Source organism: Panthera onca, chromosome F1 (genome assembly GCF_046562875.1).
Source record: "Panthera onca isolate mPanOnc1 chromosome F1, mPanOnc1 haplotype 2, whole genome shotgun sequence".
NCBI lineage: Eukaryota > Metazoa > Chordata > Mammalia > Carnivora > Felidae > Panthera > Panthera onca.
The window spans coordinates 29,856,727-29,879,159 of NC_138355.1; the positions used below are offsets into that span (position 1 = coordinate 29,856,727).

Sequence of the window (22,433 nt, forward strand, 5' to 3'; positions counted from 1 at the left end):
CTTCTCTAGCAGAGGTGGGGGCCGCTTGGCAGGGCTCAGAGTAGGCACCCAGCCCCGTGGGCCCCTCCGTGGAGGTGGTATTCTGCACGTCAGCTGCAGCACTGAGCAAGATGAAGTCTGGTCTTCCTTCCTTAGGCCTGGGCAAAACTGAAGACCCGAAGGCCCCTTTCCATGGCTCTGAACTTTTACCTTCTCTGTTTCCTTCCTGGGGCTGGGGGGGTGGGGGGATGAGGGTTGGGATGAGGAGGCAACAGCGGAAGACACTCTCAAGTTGGGCATAAGTGTCTTTCCCCAAAAAAGTGTTGGTTCTTGTAAAAATAAGATCCAGAGATTGAAGCAGAAGGACAAGCACTACCCCCGAATCAATAGTTATCACATTCTGCCTTCTATTCTCTTTATCTTCACTTACCTTCTACCGCCTTCTCGATGCTAAAGCCCTTAAGGACTGGGACTTTGCTTTTTTCCTTTGTGTTTCCTGCCAAGGCCTACCACAGGGAGGCTTGGCACATGGTAGGAGCTTCATAAATATTTGTGAATTAAGTTTTTGGCAGAGCATTTTATTTCTCTGCCTTGAAATATGCTGAGATGCACAGGAATCTATTTAACCTGGAATGCATACCTTTAAAAATACTTTTCGGAAAGTGCAGGCTGGCGAATGGGGAGCAGAGCTGAAATCTAATTTGCACCTAGTCTGGAATCTGCACAAGGTGTATGTGCTTGAACCTGCAACTGATTTTGAAACCGTTCCACTTCTCTACATCTGGAAAGGCTTTTGTGGCTACTCTGCAGATACGCAACGGTTTAAAGGAGGCAAGAGGAAGGGCAAATCATGAACATTAGTTCTCACATCTTCTTAGTATCCATCCGTGTATTCGACAAGCATGTGAGCGCTTCCTCTGTGCCAGGCACTGTTCCAGGCCCTAAGCACACAGCACACAAAGCAGATACAAATGTCTGCCCTTGTGAAGGCTTCGCCCTAATAGGTGGAGGGGAGGAAGGCAGACAATGCAAAATACATGAAATATATATCATGTCTCTTAAAAGGTAGAATGGATATAAAGTTGCAAAGGGGACTATGCAGTACAATTTAAAACAGGGATGCTTGTGAAAGGCGTCCCCCAGAAGGTGACCTCTGAACCAGTGACTGCCGGGAGTGAGGGAGCCAGGCAGGTATCTGGGGACACCAGTTCAGGCAGGGGACTGTACAAAGACCTGAAGGAAAGGGAAGGCAGGGCATGTTCCAGGAGCAGCAAGAAGGCCTGGGGCTCGAGCGGACAGAGGGGGGAAGAATAGTTCAGAATCGCTTCCACACTTATTCATAGGAAAAAAACCTACAGAAATTAAATTCCAGGCAAAGAATGGGAGAGAAGGAAAAGGGATTTAAAAAGAGACTGTTTCTTTTTTTTCTTTTAGTTTAGTTTGAAGAGGGGGAGGGGCAGAGAGAGGGAGAGAGAGTCCTAAACAGGGTCTGTGCTAATGGAGCCCTATGCGGGGCTCAAACTCCTGAACCATGAGTTCATGACCTGAGCTGAAACCAAGAGTTGGATGCTTAACCAATTGAGCCACCCAGACACCCTCAAAGAGACTGTGTTTCTGAGCTAAGCTGGATTGGTATAGATAGAACTTCCCTTGGAATCTGGGGTTCCTTTTATGACATCAGGTCTATATGCCTAGGCCAACAAGCAAAAAACAAAACAAACAAGCATCAGCAACTTGGAGCATCCCTGCGCAACGGGAGGATCTAGGCTATGAGTGTCACTGACGTCATCTCCATACATATTTACATACATATTTACAATTCATATAACTTCACTTTCTTATGAAAATATAACCTTATAAAAATCTGCATTATCCAGAGTTTATAAGAGGGAATTAGAAACATGGTCCGTCGACAATGCTGTCCAAGTACAGCGTGATGTCTTTTTGCCAACCTCAGTCTCAAGCCAGGTCCTGGTTTTTCCGAGCAGTCTGTCTCCACCAGCCAGGCCTGACTTCAAAGGCTACTCTGCCCCTGAAGGCTGGCCTTCATCTGCCGGTCATCTGCCCGCCTACCCTCCTGCAGCTGCGGCGTGGCTCTGCTCCAGGGCATCGCAGCCCTCTCCCCTTGCTTTGCCACAGGCCCACTTACCCATCTGGTGTGTCCACAAGTACAGGTCACGCTTGCTCCTTAGTTGGGCTTCCGAAATGCTACTTCAGCCATGATGGGAAGTTGCTGGACAGATGTTAAGTCAGTAACTCAGAACAGAAAAGATAGGGGGAGATCCATGGTACCCTTTCTCTCTTGGCACATTAGACCTTATGATAATTTATATCCTATAGATACGTTGCTCAGATGATCAGATAGTATAATTACGCAGGTTGAGAATCATTTGAAAAAAACCTGTATCTGACCATTTTGTATTTCATACAATTCAATCTGATCTTTTGATTCTTTCTTCTTGTTCCAATAATTATGAAATTAGATTTCTCTCACCTTTTTCAAGGACAGATTATCAGTATCAACTCACTTATTGAATGGAAATTTGCAGTTTATTTTATTTTTTTTTAACGTCTATTTTTGAGAGACAGAGACAGAGCTCAAGTTGGGGGAGGGGAGAGGGCAGAGAGTGACAGAGACACAGAATCCAAAGCAGACTCCAGGCTCTGAGCTGTCATCACAGTGCCCAACGTGGGGCCCGAACCCACAAACTGTGAGATCATGACCTGAGCCAAAGTGGGAAGATCAACCCACTGAGCCACCCAGGCGCCCTGAAAATTTGCAATTTAGAATTTAGTCTTCTATCCAGGCCAGTCCAACTGCTTCTTAAAGGACCTTGGCTGCCCTGTCCCAGCAGCCTCTGACAGATATTGCTGACAAGCCTGAACACCACAACTAAACCACCCTTAGACCAGATGCAGTGGTCACATTCTAAATTACGTTCCCTTTAACCTGTAGGTTGACTAGTTGGGCCATTTTTACAAAGGACTGTGAAAATTACTGGATTATAAAATAATTGATGAGGTGTTTGCAGATATGCATCCGTAGGGGCAATGTACATTTATGGGTGTCTGTGATATACAAGGAATGGTGAGGCAATGTCAGGAACAGTAAACAAATCAGATCCCAGTTCTGTCCTCCAGGAACTTACAGTATTATTGCAGACCTAAAGCATGGACAGAAATAAATACAAGGCAGCAACACAGGGCAGCAAGCAGTAAGTGCTATGAAGGAAGTACCAACAGAGTACTCCAGTAGCTCGGCAAAGACAGACTCTGTTCTCATATGAAGGAATCCAGAAATGCTCCAAGACAGAGGTAGCAAACCATCCATGAAGTTGGGCCTCCAACGGTCCGTGAAGGGCAGCAGCACTTGAATCACAACCATCAGAACTCCAATTTATCTCTTGAGTACAGGCCGTGTGTTAGGTCTCATGCTAAGTCCTTGATAAACATGAGTTTCATTTATTCCTCACAGCAACCCTTTGAAGTAGGTCTTGTAATTCCCATCTCGCAGATGGAAATTAGGGGCAGAGAAATCAAGAAAATTGCCTAAGATTATCCCTAGAATCCTTAAGTGGAGGAGACAGGATTCACACTCTGATCTCTTGCATGGGCACTCCCTCCACCTTAGATTACCCAACTGGCCCTAACATAGGGGCACTTCCCCTTTCCAGGCTCTATTTCAATCTCCTCCTCGCCTGGTCATCCCTGTTCTCTCCCGCCCCCTTGTGTCACAATGACTCATTGTCCCCGATTTCCCAGTCCCTGAGGGCCCAGGCTCCAGATCTTCTTACAAGTGGCTGTGGGTCCTGATTGGATAACCAGGTCAACAAAATTCCAATTAGTATTTGTTCTTTCTCCCAAATGGCCCTATGCCTTAATACAATCAGAATGATTATGATTCCTGGGAACTACTCTTTGGAATTTCAGGCATTGTGGGAATGAGGGGGAGAAGCAGACAGTAATACTTTTAGTTAAAAGGATCTTTGGACACTCCTCAAACCATGCAGTCACGTGGATGCTTCTATGCCCAATAAAAACTGCTAATCTCTCTCCTCACCACTCACCTAAGACAGGAACTTATTGAAGGCCCCCAAGTACTGAATGTGACAAGTTGATTTTTTAAGTTCCTCTTTCAAGACTACCTTTTTGGAGGTTACCAATGTCTTATCTCATATAAATTTTATTCTTTTCTGAATTTCCAGTAGGCACAGACCCAGCTGCTAGGGATACAGCAATGAATACATCAAAGTCCCTTTCTCTGAGCTCTTTTCGATGACAAAGACTGGCAATAGATAAATACATAATACAAGATCAAGTGGTAATAACGCGTGTGAAGAAAAGTAAAGCAGAGACAGAGACCGTATGAAGAGAGCTGATCTTTTAGATAGAGGGACCAGTAAAGGCCTCTCTGAGCAGGTGGCATTTGAGAAGAAATTTGGGTACAGGGAGGAAGTGAGCCATAGGAGAAGAAACTGCCAGAGAGAACAGCAAGCCCAAGTCCTTGAGGAGGGTGCACAGAGGAATATAAATAGTAAGGAGAACCTTGCAGGGCCACGTAGAGCTTTAGAGAATGAATGAATGAGCTCTGGTAGGTTTTTTTCTTAGTATTCTCTGTATACAATGATGACCATATGGTCTCATATTTCCCAGAAGAACTCCAGCTTATGAATCTTACTCTTTTTAAGTGATTCACTGAAGTTGTAAGAAAATGTAACTTGATATGCATACTCTTGAAAGGTATTCCAGAATAAGTATAAATTGGGACATCAGAAAGAATGTCCTTTGTCCTCTGTCTCAATTTGGGTTTCATAAAACAAGTGTGTAAAGAGCCTCATCTTTAACTTATGCCCCTTCCCTCCAGTTCTTGGCAACCCCCTGGGGTAAGAAGATTGAGGTCAATGGGTTTTAAGAAAGAATAGGCAGATATTTTAACTAGTCAGAAGAAAAACCTACAAATGAGTTCAATTTCTCAAGTTTAGATAGATTCCATGTCAGCCAAAAAGAAGAGAGCCTTAGGGGAGTGGAACATTGTCTTAGAGAAATTTTGGTTACACGTACCTTGGCAACAGCTCCATGGAAACAGACCGAAGTCTAATAAAGTCTATAGCAAAGGCCCACATTTTCTCATGTTAACTCTTTGAACTCTAGGCCATTTCTAAGCAGATAATCTGCAAGTCTGCCTTTTAACACTAGTCTGGTTGGCAACTTAGGGGGCTTATCCATCACCAGCCCTTGTCTCTGAAGGACCCTACCATTTGTGAAACAGATTGATATAGCAGATTGATACACCCATAGAGTTCTGAGTTAGTACCAAGAGACTGACCTTGACTATTTCAAGATGAAACACACAAACCACATATGGCTATGCAAGAGAGATCCCATATATGCCCCACACTAATTACACCCACACACATCAGGTCACAGTTTCACACAGGCTGAAGTGAAGAACAGGATGAGTTGTAAAGTGTGAAACATCATTTTTTTCCCCTACACATTCTACACACATTTCTATACACATTCTACAACTACAGAAAACCACAGTTGCAAATTTGTAGTCATGATTGCTGTCCAAATTCTATATGGCTCACAGTCAGATAACTTCAATTTCTTAGAGATAATACCTTTAATATAAATTCACTCAGGAAGTATTAGTGCCTATTGGTCACTAGGTATTGCCTGGGAAATAAAGAAGAAAAGAATGAGGTGATCTCTCCCTGCCTTTAAGGGAAGAGTTTTGCAAATAGAAAATTATAGAACTGTAGACAGGCACTATGGACTACAGACAAACAGTCTACTACAGGCTGGGGAGCCAATGAAAGCAACACTCTGGAAGTGACATTGGAGTTATCTTGACATTTCCTGGAGTCGTGACCCCAAACACTCTGGTATCTCTTCCCCATGTTTCCCCATCTAGAAGCTCCTACTCAAGGCCAGCATTAGGCACAAATATCACATAGACCAAGTCTCATTCATAACCCTGTCTCCCTTCCTTGTCAACATCCCTCAGAATGCTCAGTCGGGGTTCTGGCAGGACGCAGCCTTCACTCCAAATGAGTCACATAAAGAGACCTGAAGGAAGAGACTCTTTGTGTATGTATGGGCAAGGTTAAGGGACTAAATGAGGGATGATGGCGCACATAGAAGCTAGCAATCAGGGAAAGCCATTATCACTCCTAGAGTTGCAGAGATAAGAGAAGCAAATAGTGTTATCAAGGTTCAGTGGGTCTAGATCCATGAAGAAGCGACTACTCAGGCAAAACTATATCGCAGAGGGACACAGCTACTACCAGAGGCATTGCAGAAAGAGGGCAAGGAGGAAGAAGAAAATACCCCCAACCTCTCTTTCCTCCCTGCTCTCTCATCTCTCTCCTTTCAGTGCCTCCCACTGGTGAACCCAAATTGAAATTAGCCTGCAAGAGCACTAGGTAATGCAATCTGTAGCAGTCAACTTCCTAGGGCACAAGGCAGGACAGAGAAGGCTTGGAGTCTAACGAGTCAACAGGAGAATAACCAACACAAAATGACCTTTCCTACCCTTTATAGCTGACTTGTTTTATTTCAAATTACACCAATGATCAAAGTGCCAAATATCCACATCCAAAGGTGCTGTGACATTGTGGTAAACCCCAGACTGTGGGCTCGAAAACCTGTATCTGCTTCGGACTCTGCTCATTATATGAGCTGAGTCAACCTCTCTATTCTGGGCCTGGGTTTCCTCACCTTGATTTTTTTTTTTTTCCTTAGCCTACAAGTGTTAGTGAGACAATTACATGAAAGATTCTGTGCAGGGGATATTATTGGAGAGTTCTTTGAGGATAAAATGTAGGTGATATATAAGCTTTGAGCTTCTAGAATATCATCCATTTCTTTCTCCCTTCCTCTTTCCATCATTTGTATCTTATCCTCCTCACCCCTAGTCTTTCCCATTTCTGACTTGAATGGTGGGACTTTACTGGATTAAATTTCTGTGGAAGTAGGAACTATGTCTGTCTTGTTTACTGTTATATCTCCAAAAGTGCTTGACACATAGTAGCCCATCAACCAACATTTGTGGAATTAATACACAGATGATTTAAAAGAGCTCTTGACTGTCAAGTTCATGAGTCACCACCTATGGTGGTGACCCAGACCGAGTTCTAGACATTGCTTGCCAACCACTCAGGAGTACCAGTCCCTCGCTGGATGAGCAGTTGCTTAAGGCAGAGAAGCCTGGTGCTTCCAGTCCATGGGCCTTCTCCTGTATTTAGGACAACAGACGGCATCTGCTTTTCCAGTGACATGGATCCCCTAAAAAAATTTAAAAAATCCTCCTACTCAATTATTTTTTCTTACACCCATTAAACAAGTCCAGAACCATGGTTTTATCTTTCTAGGATCTTTTGTTATAGGTAGGGCTTATGGTAAGGAGGAAAAACAAACAAACAAACAAACAAACAAACAAACAAAGTAAACCTGAGCAATGGATCTGCTCCTCTATTCAATGCCCCTGAAACTCTGGGCACATCCCCATGAGATTCACTAAGCTAGTAAAGAGAAACAAAAGGAAAGGAAAGAATTTGAGCAAAAAAGAAGGGTAGCAATGCTCAGAAGGAAAGTGAGGGGGTTACCAGGAATGTCTTTCCAGAATGGCTTCTGCCCCTCAGCAGGTAGGTGACCTCAAAAGTCTACACACATGAACTGGAAAACTGTCCAGCTGGCCATCACTCATGCAAGTCCTGGGTTTCATAAATATGCTTTTCCACCCTTGGCTTCATCATTTCACCACAGGGGGAAGACAAGCTGTTCCCCTCAGGCTGCCTCAGCTTTGGGTTCAGAGCAAAGAAAAGTTGTGATATTCACAGGCTGTGCTTCACTGTTAATACAATGATGAGAGGTAATGAGAGAACCGTCAGCCCCTAAAGTCCTTCTCTTTACGAATCTTTGAATTGAAACACCAGCCCTTGCTCTTCAGTGACTTAACTGAGCAAAACCTCGGGGAGAAATAGTGTCATCAGTTGCTAGGTAGAATAGGGAGACAAAATGACGGTGTTGACTGCCTTCTAAGGTGACTTTTAACCCTTTATTGGTCTCACACACTGCCCATTCAGCTCTACTTCCTTTTTCCTGTCTGGGCCTGTCCCCCAGCTCCCTGGACAAACTCAAGCTGCTGCTTCCCAATGTGGCATGTTCTTCTGATGACAGCGCAGTCACAGCTTGATCCTGGGGGTTGCTAATCAAGAGAGCCAAGCGGCTGTCCCTCAGAATCTTCTTTCAGGCCTTTTCCTTGCCCTCCTTTATTCAACGAGCATTTTTGAAATGCAAAAAATGCTCACACACTTCTGGTGTGCTGGTCTCAACCCTACTCCTAACTTTTAAATATTTCCGGAGCATAGCTATGTGCAAGGCACAGAAAGACTAAGAATACCTGGTCCCTTAAGGAGCTCAAAAGAAAAGAAGTCTTTGGTTCTTCCCTGGAGCTTAGATTTCACATAAGGTCAACGCAAAAGATTCACACAAAGTTCCCAGGACTTGGAACTCCCTGCTCTGGCTTCTGACAGTCTTAGACCCCTTTGTCTGCTATTGCAGGTACCGCTTCGAGGGTCCAGTTATTTTTAGCTTACGTCTATCCTCCTTGCTGCTCTAGCACCGTGCACAATAAGCTCAAAAAATGCTTGTTGAATAAAGGAGGACAAGGAAAAGGCCTGACTGAAGATTCTGAGCGGCAGCCGCTTGGCTCGTTTGATTAGCAATCCCCAGGATCAAGCTGGGACTGCGCTGTCATCAGAAGAGCATGCCACGATGGGAAACAGCAGCTTGAGATTATTCAGGGAGCCAGGGACAGGCCCAGACAGGAAAGAGGAAGTAGAGATGAATGGGAGAGAGGAGTGGAGGTAGGGCCACGAGGCGGGCTGGCTTGCACTGGGGTTGAGGGGCCTGGGTCTGCATCCCAGCTGTGTGACCTTGGGCAGAATCCCAAATCGCACCAAGGCTCAGTCTCTTCAACTTTAAAAGCAAATCCTGGCATATATTGCACAAGGCTGTTGAAATATCAGATGAGGTTCTGTTCATGATGCTCCTGGCAGGTAGTAGAACTATAAATATTGGTTTCCTTCTGTGGGAGGCTGAATAACGTCCTCACCCCCATCACTCCAAAGATATCCACATCCTAATTTCCAGAACCTGTGACTATGTTACTTTACCTGGCAAAAGGGATTTAGCAGATATGATTAAATTAAGAATCTTGAGATAGGAAGTTACCCTGGATTATCTGGTGGGCCCAAGGTAATCCCAAGGGTCCTTATAAAAGGAAGGCAAAGGGGTCAGATTCAGAGAAGATGTGACAAAGGAAGCAAGGTCAAAGGGATGCCATTGTCGAAAGGGGACCTACACCAAGGAATGCAGACAACCTCTAGGACTGGAAATAGAAGGAACAGATTCTTCCCTAAGGCTCTAGAAGGAATGCCACCCTCTCAACACTTTGATTTTAGCTCACGAGATGAGATCCACTTTCAAACTTCTGACCTGCGGAACTGTACGAGAACACATGTGTTGTCTTAGGTCACTAAGTTTAGGGTCATTCGTTACAGCAGCGATAGGAGATTACTTGTCTCCCATTTCCTCAAAGAGAAAAGAAGCCAGGTAGTGAAATTAATATTTGGCAACCTCTCAGCCCTTCCAAGTACTTTCCCTTCTCAGATCTTTGTATTTCTTTTTTCTTTTTCTTCTTCCTTCTCTCCTTTGTTCCTCCCTCTGCTCCTCATTTAACAAACGTGGAGCACCTTTGTGCCCCTCCTAGAGCCCCCAGTAGTCCTACATGTCTCTTGGCAATGTATTTGCTCCTTGGCAATGTATTTGTTCCTTTCACTTTCTGTTCATATCTTGTTCCAAAAATGCATACTATACCATAATCTACAGCATTTACATTAAAAAAGCAGGTATGGTGACCATGCCTTTCATGTTTAAGCCATTTTTTCAAATTGCAAATTAGCAAATACAATCCAGAAAACTTGAAAAAAAAATCAGAGTAAAAGATAAAAGTCACCCTTGAGAGAAAGCCACTGTTAACATTTAGTATATGTCTTTTATACATATATATGCATCTGACTACATATGCATGTATATAAACACACTTGGGGGGCTGTTCATTTTACCAAAAAAGGGCTTCACATCCTAATACTATTTTGTAAATTGTTTTTCACTTAGCAATATCAACAATGCATTTTAAAAAGTAGAATAGCTTTAATAGTCCTTAAATTCTTAAATAAACAGTTGGATGACAATCAAGATCCTAAAGGACAATGAAGCCTGCCCCGCCCACTAAGCTGGGAATCACTGGGGTAGGGAGTGTCCTGGGAATTGTCCTTGGGAAGAGCAAGTCTCCCTCTGTGGAATTGTCTAGCCTTAAATCTCAGGCTGCACTTTTCAGTGTCCTGTGCTTATCTTGTTCACTATGGATCCCTTTGTGTCTTGGCTTCGTGTGTGTGTGCGTGTGTGTGTGTGTGTCTTGACTTTTAACACCCGATTTATTATATGTATCATAAGGCTTTTCTGACGAATCTGACCTATTTGCCAGTGGGACAAATCATCCTCAAAAACCAAAAGACAAATTATCAAGTTAGCAGAAGGGTCTTGTTTGTTAAATAATGGTGTTTTCCACATAATGTAATTTATTACAGTCAATAAGTAGTTTCCTCTTGGCTATTTAAAAAACATTTTTAATGTTTATTTTTTTTATTTTTGAGACAGAGAGAGACAGAGCATGAACAGGGGAGGGTCAGAGAGAGAGGGAGACACAGAATCCGAAGCAGGCTCCAGGCTGCGAGCTGTCAGCACAGAGCCCACTGTGGGGCTGGAACTCACGGACCATGAGATCATGACCTGAGCCAAAGTCCGCCGCTCAACCGACTGAGCCACCCAGGTGCCCCTCCCCTTGGCTATTTTTAAAAATTCAATAGGCGTGCATGTGTTCAAGCCTGTGTGAGCCTGCATGTGTATGTGCGTGGGTGTGTGTGAAGTCTGATCCATTTTCTGTGCTTAGGTAAAATCCATTTGCTAATTTTGGGACAAGGCTAGCCCTTATACAAATGGGCAGTAGGATCCTGTTGCAAAGAACACGGGTTTAGGAGTCAGAAAAACTTGTTTCCAAATGGGGCTCTGCCCTCCCTACCTATAAGACCTTGAACAAATTATCAACCTCTCTAAGCCTCAGATTTCTCATGTGGAAAATGAGGGCCATAACTCCTTACAGAGTTGTTGTAAAGATTCAATAAGATCCCCAGTGTTTCCCAGGACTTGTGACTTGTCACTTGCTGGGACTTTAGAGCACTATTATCACACGTGCAATCACCATCATCACCCTTTAGCCATCCCAAATAAACCTGTAGTTTAAGAAAAGACAGTGGGTCTATCTGGTAATCTCAGTTCAAGCCCCCTAGCCCTGGTGTACAAACAAGTTGGTTACATTCTAAAACTTGCCCAACATAGAAATTCTGGAGCCACTTCTGAAGATCATGCATGGATGATCATTTAGCACAATGTCTGGTACATAGTAAGTAAATGTTAGCCATCGTTATTACCATTCTAGTTATTCACTAGTATACCAAGAGAGATTATGGTTTTTACTTCTTCTCTGTGCACCGACAGATTTATAGAAAATGGTAAAGGTCATACCTACCCTCCTGCAATGGTTCAAATTCAATAACATATTTTAACTTTTAATACTTACCAATATCCATTCATTCAGACATGACTAACTTGCCTTATTCTAGAAAGAGTTTTAAACTGCTAACTTTTGATGTACTTTTTGCATATGTGGTCAGTTGGCTTTCTTATTTCTCTTTTTTGATTTTTTTTCACTTTTTGTATTTCTGATTATCCAGGTAAAAATTGCCAAACTCACATTTTCTTTTTTCTAAATATAAATATTTTCTATGTATAAAAATGTTAGTATATATGTACAAATGTGTATGTAAAAATGACAGGAGTGTATATATATGTATAAATGTGCATCTAAAGTGGACAGTGTATACCAAAATGTATATCACATATATAATTTTGTGTCTTGCTGTTTTGCATACATGTCATTATACACTTTTTAACATTTCTAACAACCATCAAATGTATCTTCCATAAATTCTTAATCACTTCTTAGTGTTTGGGATATATAAGCTGACTAGAATTCCTCCTTGTTTATTTTACACCAGTGTGTAAAGGGTAAGAGTGGGAGGTGTTGGTAACATCCAAGGAGAGGAAAGAAAACATAACCACTGTGTGGATATTTCCTGTGGTTGGGGCCAGGAAACATAGACAGCCATAGCTGGATCAATGGAAACCAATATAAGTGAATGTTTCCTACAGTGTTCTAGAACACACACATGTATATCAGTGTTTTCAGAAGATTGGGAAAATGATGAAGAGCATAATACCTAACATCTATGTAACACTTTTCTCCCTTACTCTATGCTGTTTCAAAAAGGATTTAGCGTGAACTCAACAACAAAAAACAACCCAATTAAAAGAGGAGCAAAGTGTTTGAGGGGTGCCTCGCTGGCTCAGTCAGTAGAGCATGAGACTCTTGATCTTGGGGTTGTGAGTTCCAGCCCCATATTAGGTGTAGGGATTACTTAAAAATAAAATCTAGGGGCGCCTGGGTGGCGCAGTCGGTTAAGCGTCCGACTTCAGCCAGGTCACGATCTCGCGGTCCGTGAGTTCGAGCCCCGCGTCAGGCTCTGGGCTGATGGCTCGGAGCCTGGAGCCTGTTTCTGATTCTGTGTCTCCCTCTCTCTCTGCCCCTCCCCCGTTCATGCTCTGTCTCTCTCTGTCCCAAAAATAAATAAAAAAAAAACGTTGAAAAAAAAAAATTTAAAAAAAAAAAAATAAAATCTAAAAAAAAAAAAAATCTGAATAGACATTTTGCTCAAGAAGATACACAAATGGCCAATAAGCACAGAAAAGATCCTGAACATCAATAATCGTTAGAGAAATGTAAATCAAAACCACCATGAGATACTGCCTCGTATCCGTTAGGATGGCTGCTATTAAAAACAAACAAACAAACAAATAAACAAAATAACAAGTGTTGGAAAGGATGTGGAGAAATTGAAGCCCTCGTGCACTGTTAGTGGGATTGTAAAATGGTGCAGCTACTGTGCAAAACAGTCTGGTGGTTTCCGAAAAAATTAAAAATAGAATTAGCATATGATCCAGTAATTCCACTTCTGGATATATACCCAAAAGAATTGAAAGCAGGGTTTTGAAGTGATATTTGTACGCTTATGTTCATGCATTATTATTTACGAGAGCCAAAAGGTGCAAGGAACCTGAGTGACCATGGATGGATGAATGGATAAACAAAATGTGGTATGTACATACAACTGAATATTATCCAGCCTTAAAAAGGAGGGAAATCCTGGGGCTCCTGGGTGGCTCAGTTGGTTAATTGTCCAATGTCGGTTCAGGTCATGATCTCATGGTTTGTGGGCTCGAGTTCCGCATCAAGATTTCTGCTGTCAGCACAAAGCCCAATGCAGACCCTCTGGACCCACCTCTCTCTCTGCCCCTACCCGGCTCATTCTCTCTCTTTCTCTCTCTCTCTCTCTCAAAAATAAATAAACATTTAAAAAAAAAAAGGAAGGAAATGTTGACACATGCTACAACATGAATGAACCTTGAAGACATTACGCTGAGTGAAATAAGCCAGTCACGAAAAGACAAATACTGTATGCTTTCAATTATGAGGTTCCTACAGCAGTCAAATTCACAGAGACAGAAAGCAGAATAGTGGTTGCCAGGGGGTGGGGGAAGGGGGAATAGGGAGTCGTTTAATTGGTACAGTTTTATTTTTGCAAAGACGAAAAGAGTTCTGGAAATTGGTTCAGCGACAGTGTCAATGTACTTACCACTCCTGGACTGTATACTTAAAAATGGCTAAGATGGTAAGTTTTGTTATGTGTATTTTACCACAATGAAGCGATTTTCAATTACTTTTTAAAAAGGATTTAGGGTACTTAGAGTACCCCGTTCTTTCCAAAATGCTTTCATATACATTATCCCAGTTGATCATTAGAACAACCTAGTGAGGGAGCAGGCTGGGTATTATTACTCCCATTTAGAGTAGACGAGATTGCCTTGTAGGGGTGTCATGGAGCTCCCACAGCTTTTAGGGGGAAGGGATGGCTTCCGTCTACCCAGAGTCCTTAATGACAGGATGTGATTCCATACTTTCCGATCCTCATTCTCATTGGATCCGTGGCCTAGTGGCCTGTGCCTGGGCCCCAGCAAGCTCCCTCTGTCACTCACTCTCCTAACTTTGCAGACTCACTCAGGGACCGGAGGTTCTCCTGGACTCTCAGGACTGTACAGAAAACTCAGAGGTGGAGTTGCAGCCTCTGCCACCAGAATGAACAGAATCTGAGTGTTACAGTTTGATGAGTTCTAACAAAGGCATATAACTGTAACCCATGCTCCCATCAGGATAGAAAACATTTCCATCACCTCAGGAAGTTTCCCTTCCCAGTCAATATAACAAGCCCAAGGCAACTACTATTTTGGTATTTTATTCCATGAGAATTTTTAATTCTTTATTTTTGGTGGGGGGATGGGAGGAGATGGCTTTTTGCTGAGTATTCTTCCTGAGTGGTTGTTTATGCCAGGACCTTGGACCTATTAAACTTAAAAAAAAAAAAAAAAAAGAAAAGAAAAGAGAAGAAAAGAATAAAGTAGCTTCCTTTGTTTCTTCCTCATTTTAATTATAGCTTCCCTTTCCATGGAGCCTGTCTGTCCCAATGGTCTGAGAGTGCCTTGAAGGCAAGGACCAAGCCTATTTATCTCTGTTCTTCAGTGCCTAGTACATAGTAAGTGCACAACATGTCCCAGGCACTGTTCTAAGTGCTTTTTACACATCAATTCATTTAATCCTTGTAAAACTCTAGGAGGAAGGTGTTATGATGGGGTCCATTTCACAGATGAAGACAGTGAGAGATTTAACAGTTTAGTGTTAAAGACACCATAGTCAGGAAGCAGCAGAACCGGGATTTGAACTGGAGCAACCTGGCTCCACATATGGCTCTTACTCAGTATTCTCATCTGCCCTTTAATTACATGTGCTTGTTGAATGAATGAAAAATGATCCTTTTTCACCTTCCCATCTCAGTATGTCCATAGCCAAATTAAATGGTTGTCTCCCAAAAGCTTCTCTTCCCCACATCTGACCTCACTGCTCCTGCAGGAGACCCTGCAGGGTCTAAGAAGCACAGAGCCTTTCACCTCTTGGCTCCCTAGCCTCACTTAATCTCTCATGTCTAGGTGTCCTTTTTTTTGTCTTTCCTAGAAAACATCTATCAGATTCACCCCTTCCTCTTCCTTTGTCACCCGCTAGACCCCAAGACCTGACATTTATTGCCCACCTGCCTGTACTCACTAACCTTTGTCTTACATTTTTCCTTGAGCTCTTTTTTCTGGCTTACCTCTTAACTCAGGCAAATGAAACCCAAAAGCACTCCTGACAGCCCTGAAGAGAACGCCCACTGGCCCAGACCACCAAGCCCTTTTGAGTTAACCACGCGCCCCACCCCCACCCCCCCCCCCCAACCTTGTGCCTGAGAACATGGACCATGGAATAACCTCTGGAATGACCTACAACTACCTTTATGACATTATAATACTAAAATATCTGCCCAAGGAGGAGCCTCAGACTCATTTACATAACATACAATGTCCATATAGGGCATGTTTCCTTAAGGTGCATGGGCAACCTTATGCCTGCCTCCACATACGATGATGAGGCTTCCCTATCTAAATATTCATCCTAGCTTAGAACAAAATCAACTCATTCACCCTCTCTTGGGGAGCCATCACTTTGGAAACCCTTTCTTATTTGCTGCAAATTAAAGTTTTCTTTGAGCAACTACTCAACATGGTGCAGTTTGGGACTCACCTAGGAGCAAACTCACATTGGTTTGGTCACACCTTTACAAGTGCTGCCTCACTCTTTGGGGGCCTTGGGGTTTACATGCATTTTTATTTAACCTTCACAATAATCCACAAGCCAAATATTATTATTCACATTTTGTAGATAAGAAACTGAATAATAGAACCCAGGTTCAAACAGGTTTTGTCTAGCTCTGAGGACTCTACCATCTCCAAAGACTGGTGACCTTGAGCAAGTCACTTAACCTCCAAGAGTCTCAGACTTCTCATTTGTAAAATGGGGATAATGACAGTAATTACCTTATTATTAGAGCAACTGAGATAACACTTAGCACAGTGCCTGACACACAGTAAGTGCTCAGAGATAATTAGCAATTAGAGTTCACAAAGCCTATATAGCATACACAGAATGAGTTGGCTAATTGTTCTGACCAAAATGCTATCTGAAGAGCTCTTGAACTATAGCTGGGAAGAAACTGCCATACATGGTCTCTTCTTAATCCCTCAAAGGTGCTCTCCCCAGGGAAGCATTGTATGCTGTATGAAAAAATTACCTTACTGTTCACTTGCGCAATGCACAGCATTAGAAAATACATCCAGTCTGGTGGAAAGTGCACAGAATCTATGGCTGTGCCCTGTCAGGTGTGTGACCATGGGAAATCTTGAAATGTCTGAACTTTGTCATTTACAAATTGGAAATAATTCCTTCCCCCCAAGAATATTGACATAACTCACATACAGCCTTTAGGACATTGCGGGACACATAGTTAAGACCCACATAAAGGAATTGTGCAACATTATCATAGTCAGATAATGTTATATGAGCTCGTTTTAATGCAAGTCGAGGACGAGATGGATTTATAAATCATATGTTATCAAGATCAAGTGTTAAAAGTACAGGAAAGGTAAAAGGATTGTGCAAATCAGGTACCAGGGTGTATGTCTTGAAAACCTAACCAACCCCAAGGGGGGAGCAAGCAGCACCTCCCCTGAAACCTGAGTAGGGAGGCGGGGGAACACCGGCCCTCCACCCACCCCAGAGCCCCGCCTCCAGGGTTGCTCGACGCGGCGCCCAGGCTCCGCCGACGGGAGGCGGGGCCGGCCCTGGTCACGTGAGCGCGGGTGCGGAAGTGGTGCAGCGGGCCCGTGTTCGTGGTTGGACGAGGCCGCAGGTCCCGGGGGCGGGGTCAAGTCTGCCAGACGCGCCGGGAGGAGCCGGGGGTGGAGGCAGGCGCGGGGGCCGGCGTCGGAGACTGGGATTCGGTCTTCTGGGCGATCGATTGCTGGACCAGCGGCGGTCCTGTGCTCCCCGGCCTGCGCGCGCCAGCTGTTCTGGGTTCCCCAGGCCGAGGCGCCGGCGGCTGCGGCAGGCCGGTGTGGTGGGCAGAGGGAGGCTCGGAGGGCGCGGGCGCCCGGTGCACGGAGCAGGCGTGAGGCAGCCGGGGGCCGGGACGCCATGTCCATGGAGGACCCCTTCTTTGTGGTGAAAGGGTGAGTGTCCCGAGGTCTCCACTGGAGGAGGAGGTGGCCGTGTTGCCAGCCCGCACCTCCCCGCTCTCCTCGCCGGAGGGGGAGGGGAGACAAGTGGAGGCTAGGGAGGGGACAGTGGGGACGGCTTAGCCTGCAGGGCCATGACCAAGCGTCCAGAGACATCCCTTCCCAGTCCTACCTGGACTGTGAAAACCATGTCCCCAGCCAAGCCCCTGGGGAAGGAGATCCTCTTTGGCTTGTGCGCCGAGATACAACTTATTTGGGGTTCGAGGGGACCAGCAGCTCTGCAGGTGGGGAGGGAGACGCGCGTCCTAGCCCCAACTGGGGCTCTGGTGGAGCACGGGGCCCTACTTCGAAGGAGGGAAAACAGCATCTGGGCAGGAAAAGGGAAATGGCCCTCCTGAGCTTTGTAGTTGGTGTAGATGGGGGTGAGTTCCCATTGTCCATTGAGTTTGGAGCTCTGGCCCGCAGACTGGTGAGACCACAACATGCCCAGAGGCGCCTGAGCACGTTTGCAGGCTGGGCTGCGGGGGAGCACGGCTCCGGAAGACAACTCAATTCAGTGGGGGCGTTTTTACTGACTAATGTGAGGGGAGGAAAGCAGCCGTTCGAACTCGGCGATGATGTTGGAAGGAAAACAAAATGAAATCAGCCAAACTAAACTTTCCTCAGCTTTATATTAGCAACTGGGATTTTCCCACAGTGCTAAAGGAAGTGAGCGCTTTCTTTTTAACTCCCTGATTTCATCCAGGCTATTTGACAGGTTCCCCCCATTCTTATCCAGCCTTTCAGAACAGAACTGCCTTAACTTTTCCCTATGAGCTGTCCTGACTCCATCTTTGATTGCTTGATTGTTTGGAGGTAGAAACTTGGTTTGCACTTTGTTGTATTATCTTTGTAGCCATTAAGCAAATGCAAGAAAGATGGATTCTTACGTTGTTGTAACTTGCCAGTTCTATGTTTTAAGTGTTAGACATAAAAAAAAAAAAAATCTGAGAACTACTAAATTCCCAGAAGATCAGTACTAGTAATCACGAAGTGTCCCTTTGCTTGCAACTAGTTGCTACTAGCTTCCTATTTCTGTAGTGGTAAAAGCTGACCAGTTGCTTCAGTGTTTGTGTTTTTTAAGGGTTCTTCTCAGAAAATTCACATGGTACTTTAGGTGAAGGACTTTTTTATCCATGATACAGTAAAATCTATTTATACACTTCTTAACGTTTTCCTAAAAGGGGTTTCTTCATCTTACTTTAAGGTAGATGGGAAAGTGACGAGTTGTAGATTGATTAGTAATATGTGGCTCTCTGCTTGGAAAATGTGTTATTTGTTGGAAGGATTAGTTTCGGGGTTCATTTTTAAATATCAAAGCCGTGTGTCTTTTCCTTAAAGGGATGTTCTTAATGCTTAGGTTGCAAAGGTTGTCTCTGGCAGTGGAAAGCAGAGAGAATCAGAAATTGTTTGATTTTTAGTGGAATTTGCAAAAATGCTAAATTACCCTGCCATCTTGGCCTTTTTTTCCTGATAGTCTCTAATACATTCTACCAATGCTTGCTCACTGATTAGATATCACTGTTGTATTGGAACACTGGCCTGGATTGTTGGTTGACTTTATATCGTGTTAGCTCATGCCCTTAAGGTGTCTGAAGAAAGAGATTCACAATACTTCCAGACTGTGAGAGAATATTTGGGGAGCCATGTACCTCTATTTATTAATATTGAAAATGTATCGCACGGTGTAGAAAAATTAGATGCCTAAGTTATGGCTCTTAGCCTAGCAGCTATGGTTCTGAGAAGCAACTCACCCCAAAATTAAGTAGAAATGACAGGTGATAAATTAAGCGCTGAAGCGAATGCTACAGAAGATTAAGTGCCCCAGTAGTTCTGAGAAAAGCAACTCATTAGAAATGGTTATGATTGGAAAAGCTTTTAGAGATAGTAGTAGGTCTTGGATTAGGTTTTGAAGATGGGTAGAATTTAGTGAATTCAGGCCCGAGTCTCATCTGGACTCTTACTAAAATGAGTCTCTTAATTGGTCTGCCTGCTTCTGGTCATCTGCCTTTGGTTCTATTGGATCAGAGCTGTCTAAAATATAACGTGAGCCATGTATGCCATTTGATATTTTCTAGAAGCCATGTTAAAAACTAAAAAGAAACAGGTGAAATTAATATTAATGTCATCTTTAATATAATCAAAATATTTCAGCATGTGATTATTATAAAGATTATAATGGGGGGTGCCTGGATAGCTCAGTCGGTTAAGTGTCTGGCTTCAGCTCAGGTCATGCTCTCTTGGTCCATGAGTTCAAACCCTGCATCAGGCTCTGTGCTGACAGCTCAGAGCCTGGAGCCTGCTTTGGATGCTGTGTCTCCCTCTTTGTCTGCCCCTCCTCCCCTCACACTCTGTCTCTCTCAAAAATAAACATAAAAGAGAAGATTATAATGGGATATTTTTTTTTTTGTACCTGGTCTTCAAATTTGGTGTCTATTTTACATGTATAGTACAGCTCAATTTGGACACTACATTTGCATCAAAAATCTTTGATCTGTATTTAGACTTCACTAAATTTATAGTTGAAAAAGCAGATTCACATACCCAAATATTCCAAACATACTTAAAAATTTTCCAGTAACTGAATGGCGTATCAGTTTTTAAATTTAAATTGATTGAAATAAAAAAAAAAAATCAGTTCCTTCATCCTACTGGTGCATTGCAAGTGTTCAGTAGTCACTTGTGGAGCCCATATTGGGCTCTAGCTCTTCTAGAACCCAAGCAGGGGTTTCCTACTTCACATCTTTTAGTGGCTGCCTGTTGCCTACAGAACAAAGTCCAAACACTTCATGGCCACCATGATCCAGCCGTCCTTTCCCCTCCGCCCACTCTGCCTACCCTCAGCTCAGAGCTCCCGCAACGTCAGACTCAGTACGGTGAGTCTGCCCCGATACTGGGCGCTCTTACTTCACACGCACCCACTCTGCCTGGTTCACCCACTAAGCTTTGAAGATTCAGTGTAAGCATCTGCACTGCCTCCAGGAAGTGCTTCCCTTGGCCCTTGTGACATATTATTGCCCCTCTTCCTCTGGCTGTCTTTCATTATTAGACTATGAGCTCTGAGGGTTGGGGCTGTTTATTTTTCCTGTACTTCCAACCCGGCACTTTGAATATACAGCATAAATGTTAAATAAATACTCAAAGGTGGTGGTGGTTGTGGTGGTGGTGCTTAAGGAGTAGTGATTCATGGGTGGGAACGCTGCCAGCAAGGGCCCTGAGACAGGCATTGTGTATTAGAAATTGTCAAGGAGAGCATCTCAGGTGTGTAGGAAGTTTATTTGGGGGAAGTAATAATAATAACAAACCTTTAGGGGACACAACTCCTATCCAGGCAGTTTGTGCTAAGTAAGCACTATCAAAATTTTCACTTGATAAGAACAGCTCTGTGATGTGAGTACTAGCCACATTTTAGAGATGAGGACCTGAGGAAGCATAGAGGGGTTAAGTTATTTGCCTAGGGTTACACAGCTAACAAGTAGTAGACCCAGGATTCAAATTTGAACTGCCTAGTTCTACTCACACTGTTAATATTTCACAGTATAGGTAGAATAGGGTCAAGGAGAGTCTCATTTTGAAGCCATGGGAGATTTTTAAATCTAGGAAATTGTGTGAAATTAGTTTTGTTTTTTTTTTTAGGAATACTAATTTGATGGTAGTGTTGGATGCATCAATGTGAGGAAAGATTAAGAAGGGGACCAGATAGAAAGCTGTTTTAATCTAAATGTGTAGTTCTTAATGCCTGGATGTTTGAGGCTAGTTTTGTGGGGTTTGAACACTATCAACGAACGTCCTGTTCAGAGGAGAATCCCAGAACACAGAGGAGAAAATGACCACAATGGGGCAGCTGAGCTCTTAGGACACAGGAAGCCAGCCTCTACCTGGAGTAGACATTCGTAGTGGTATTTACACCACCAGACTCGGTCCCTGAAACTCCAGGTTTTACTGAATCACCTCTAGCCTGCCCTTAACCTAGCCTCTCTGGTGGATCCTCTCCATGCGTTCTCACTGGGTGAGATTGATTATTCCCATTATGTCAGGTACTCTGTGCACATCCAGGTCAGTCTGACCCCACTCTCTTCCCCCTCGCTCCCAATGCCTGACCAGGCCTTCCTCCTCTTAGCCCTCTACTCCTGACTCCTTCGTCCCATGTCCACTAGGCATTGTGTTCTGTCAGTGCCATCCCTTAGCTATCTCTAGAATCTTATCTCCCTCTTTAGTTACGGTTCTTCTACCCTGGTTCATGTCCTTGTTCTCTCCTACCTGGACTCGTGTAAGCAACTTCTTCAGCAAGCTTCCCACTGCTACCAGATGTGTCCACAGGGACATGGTCAGATCATTTCTCTATTCAGAATCTTTTATTCTAAAATATTGAGGGTCTGTTTTGTGTGCCAGGAGCTGAGGGTATAGAGCAGCGAACAAACAACATCCCATCGTTATGGAGCTTACATTCTAAGGACAGGAAATGAACAAATATGTGGTATGTCAGGTGGTGATAAGTTCAGGTGAGAATAAAGCTGGGTGAAGAGAAAGGGAAAGTGGATTCTGGGTGTAATTTTTCTCTTTATCTGACTTCAGGAAGCAGTGAAGTTTGGTGAAAGAACTGGTTTTTGGTAATCAGGCTGATCCAATGTTGGGATCTCACCTATCAATTATTGGGTGTAACTTTTGACAAGTTAATTCTCCTCTTTGAGTCTGTTTGTACAAAATGTCTTAGCAAGGTACAAAATTGGCTTAACAATACTTGCTTTATTAGTTGTAAGGTATTAAATGAGTTAATGCATGTAACTTGCCTAGCAGTTGGGGGCACATATTAAATGCCCAACAGACATTCTCTTTTAAATGTTTCCATCCAAATTGGCTGCCCTTTCTGAGAGGAAAACCCTGGTTTTTGAGTAACATTTAAAATAATGTTAGAGTAATATATGCTTCTTTTGGAAAATTAGGAAACAAAAATATAAAAAGGAAAATAAACATTTATTGAGGAAACTGGGTGGCTTAGTCGGTTAAGG

At 43.5% G+C, this 22,433-nt stretch overlaps 1 protein-coding gene across 1 annotated transcript in view; it reads left to right on the plus strand.

The window, feature by feature from the left end:
* The first annotated feature begins 17,049 nt into the window (after window positions 1-17,049).
* STX6 (syntaxin 6) overlaps window positions 17,050-22,433 on the plus strand; it is a 51,540-nt gene continuing 46,156 nt past the window's right edge. Inside the window, exon 1 of the mRNA XM_060643794.3 lies at window positions 17,050-17,379. Within this exon, the coding sequence (XP_060499777.1) occupies window positions 17,345-17,379 (35 nt within the window). The 5' untranslated portion in view covers window positions 17,050-17,344. The remainder of the gene's footprint in view (window positions 17,380-22,433) is intronic.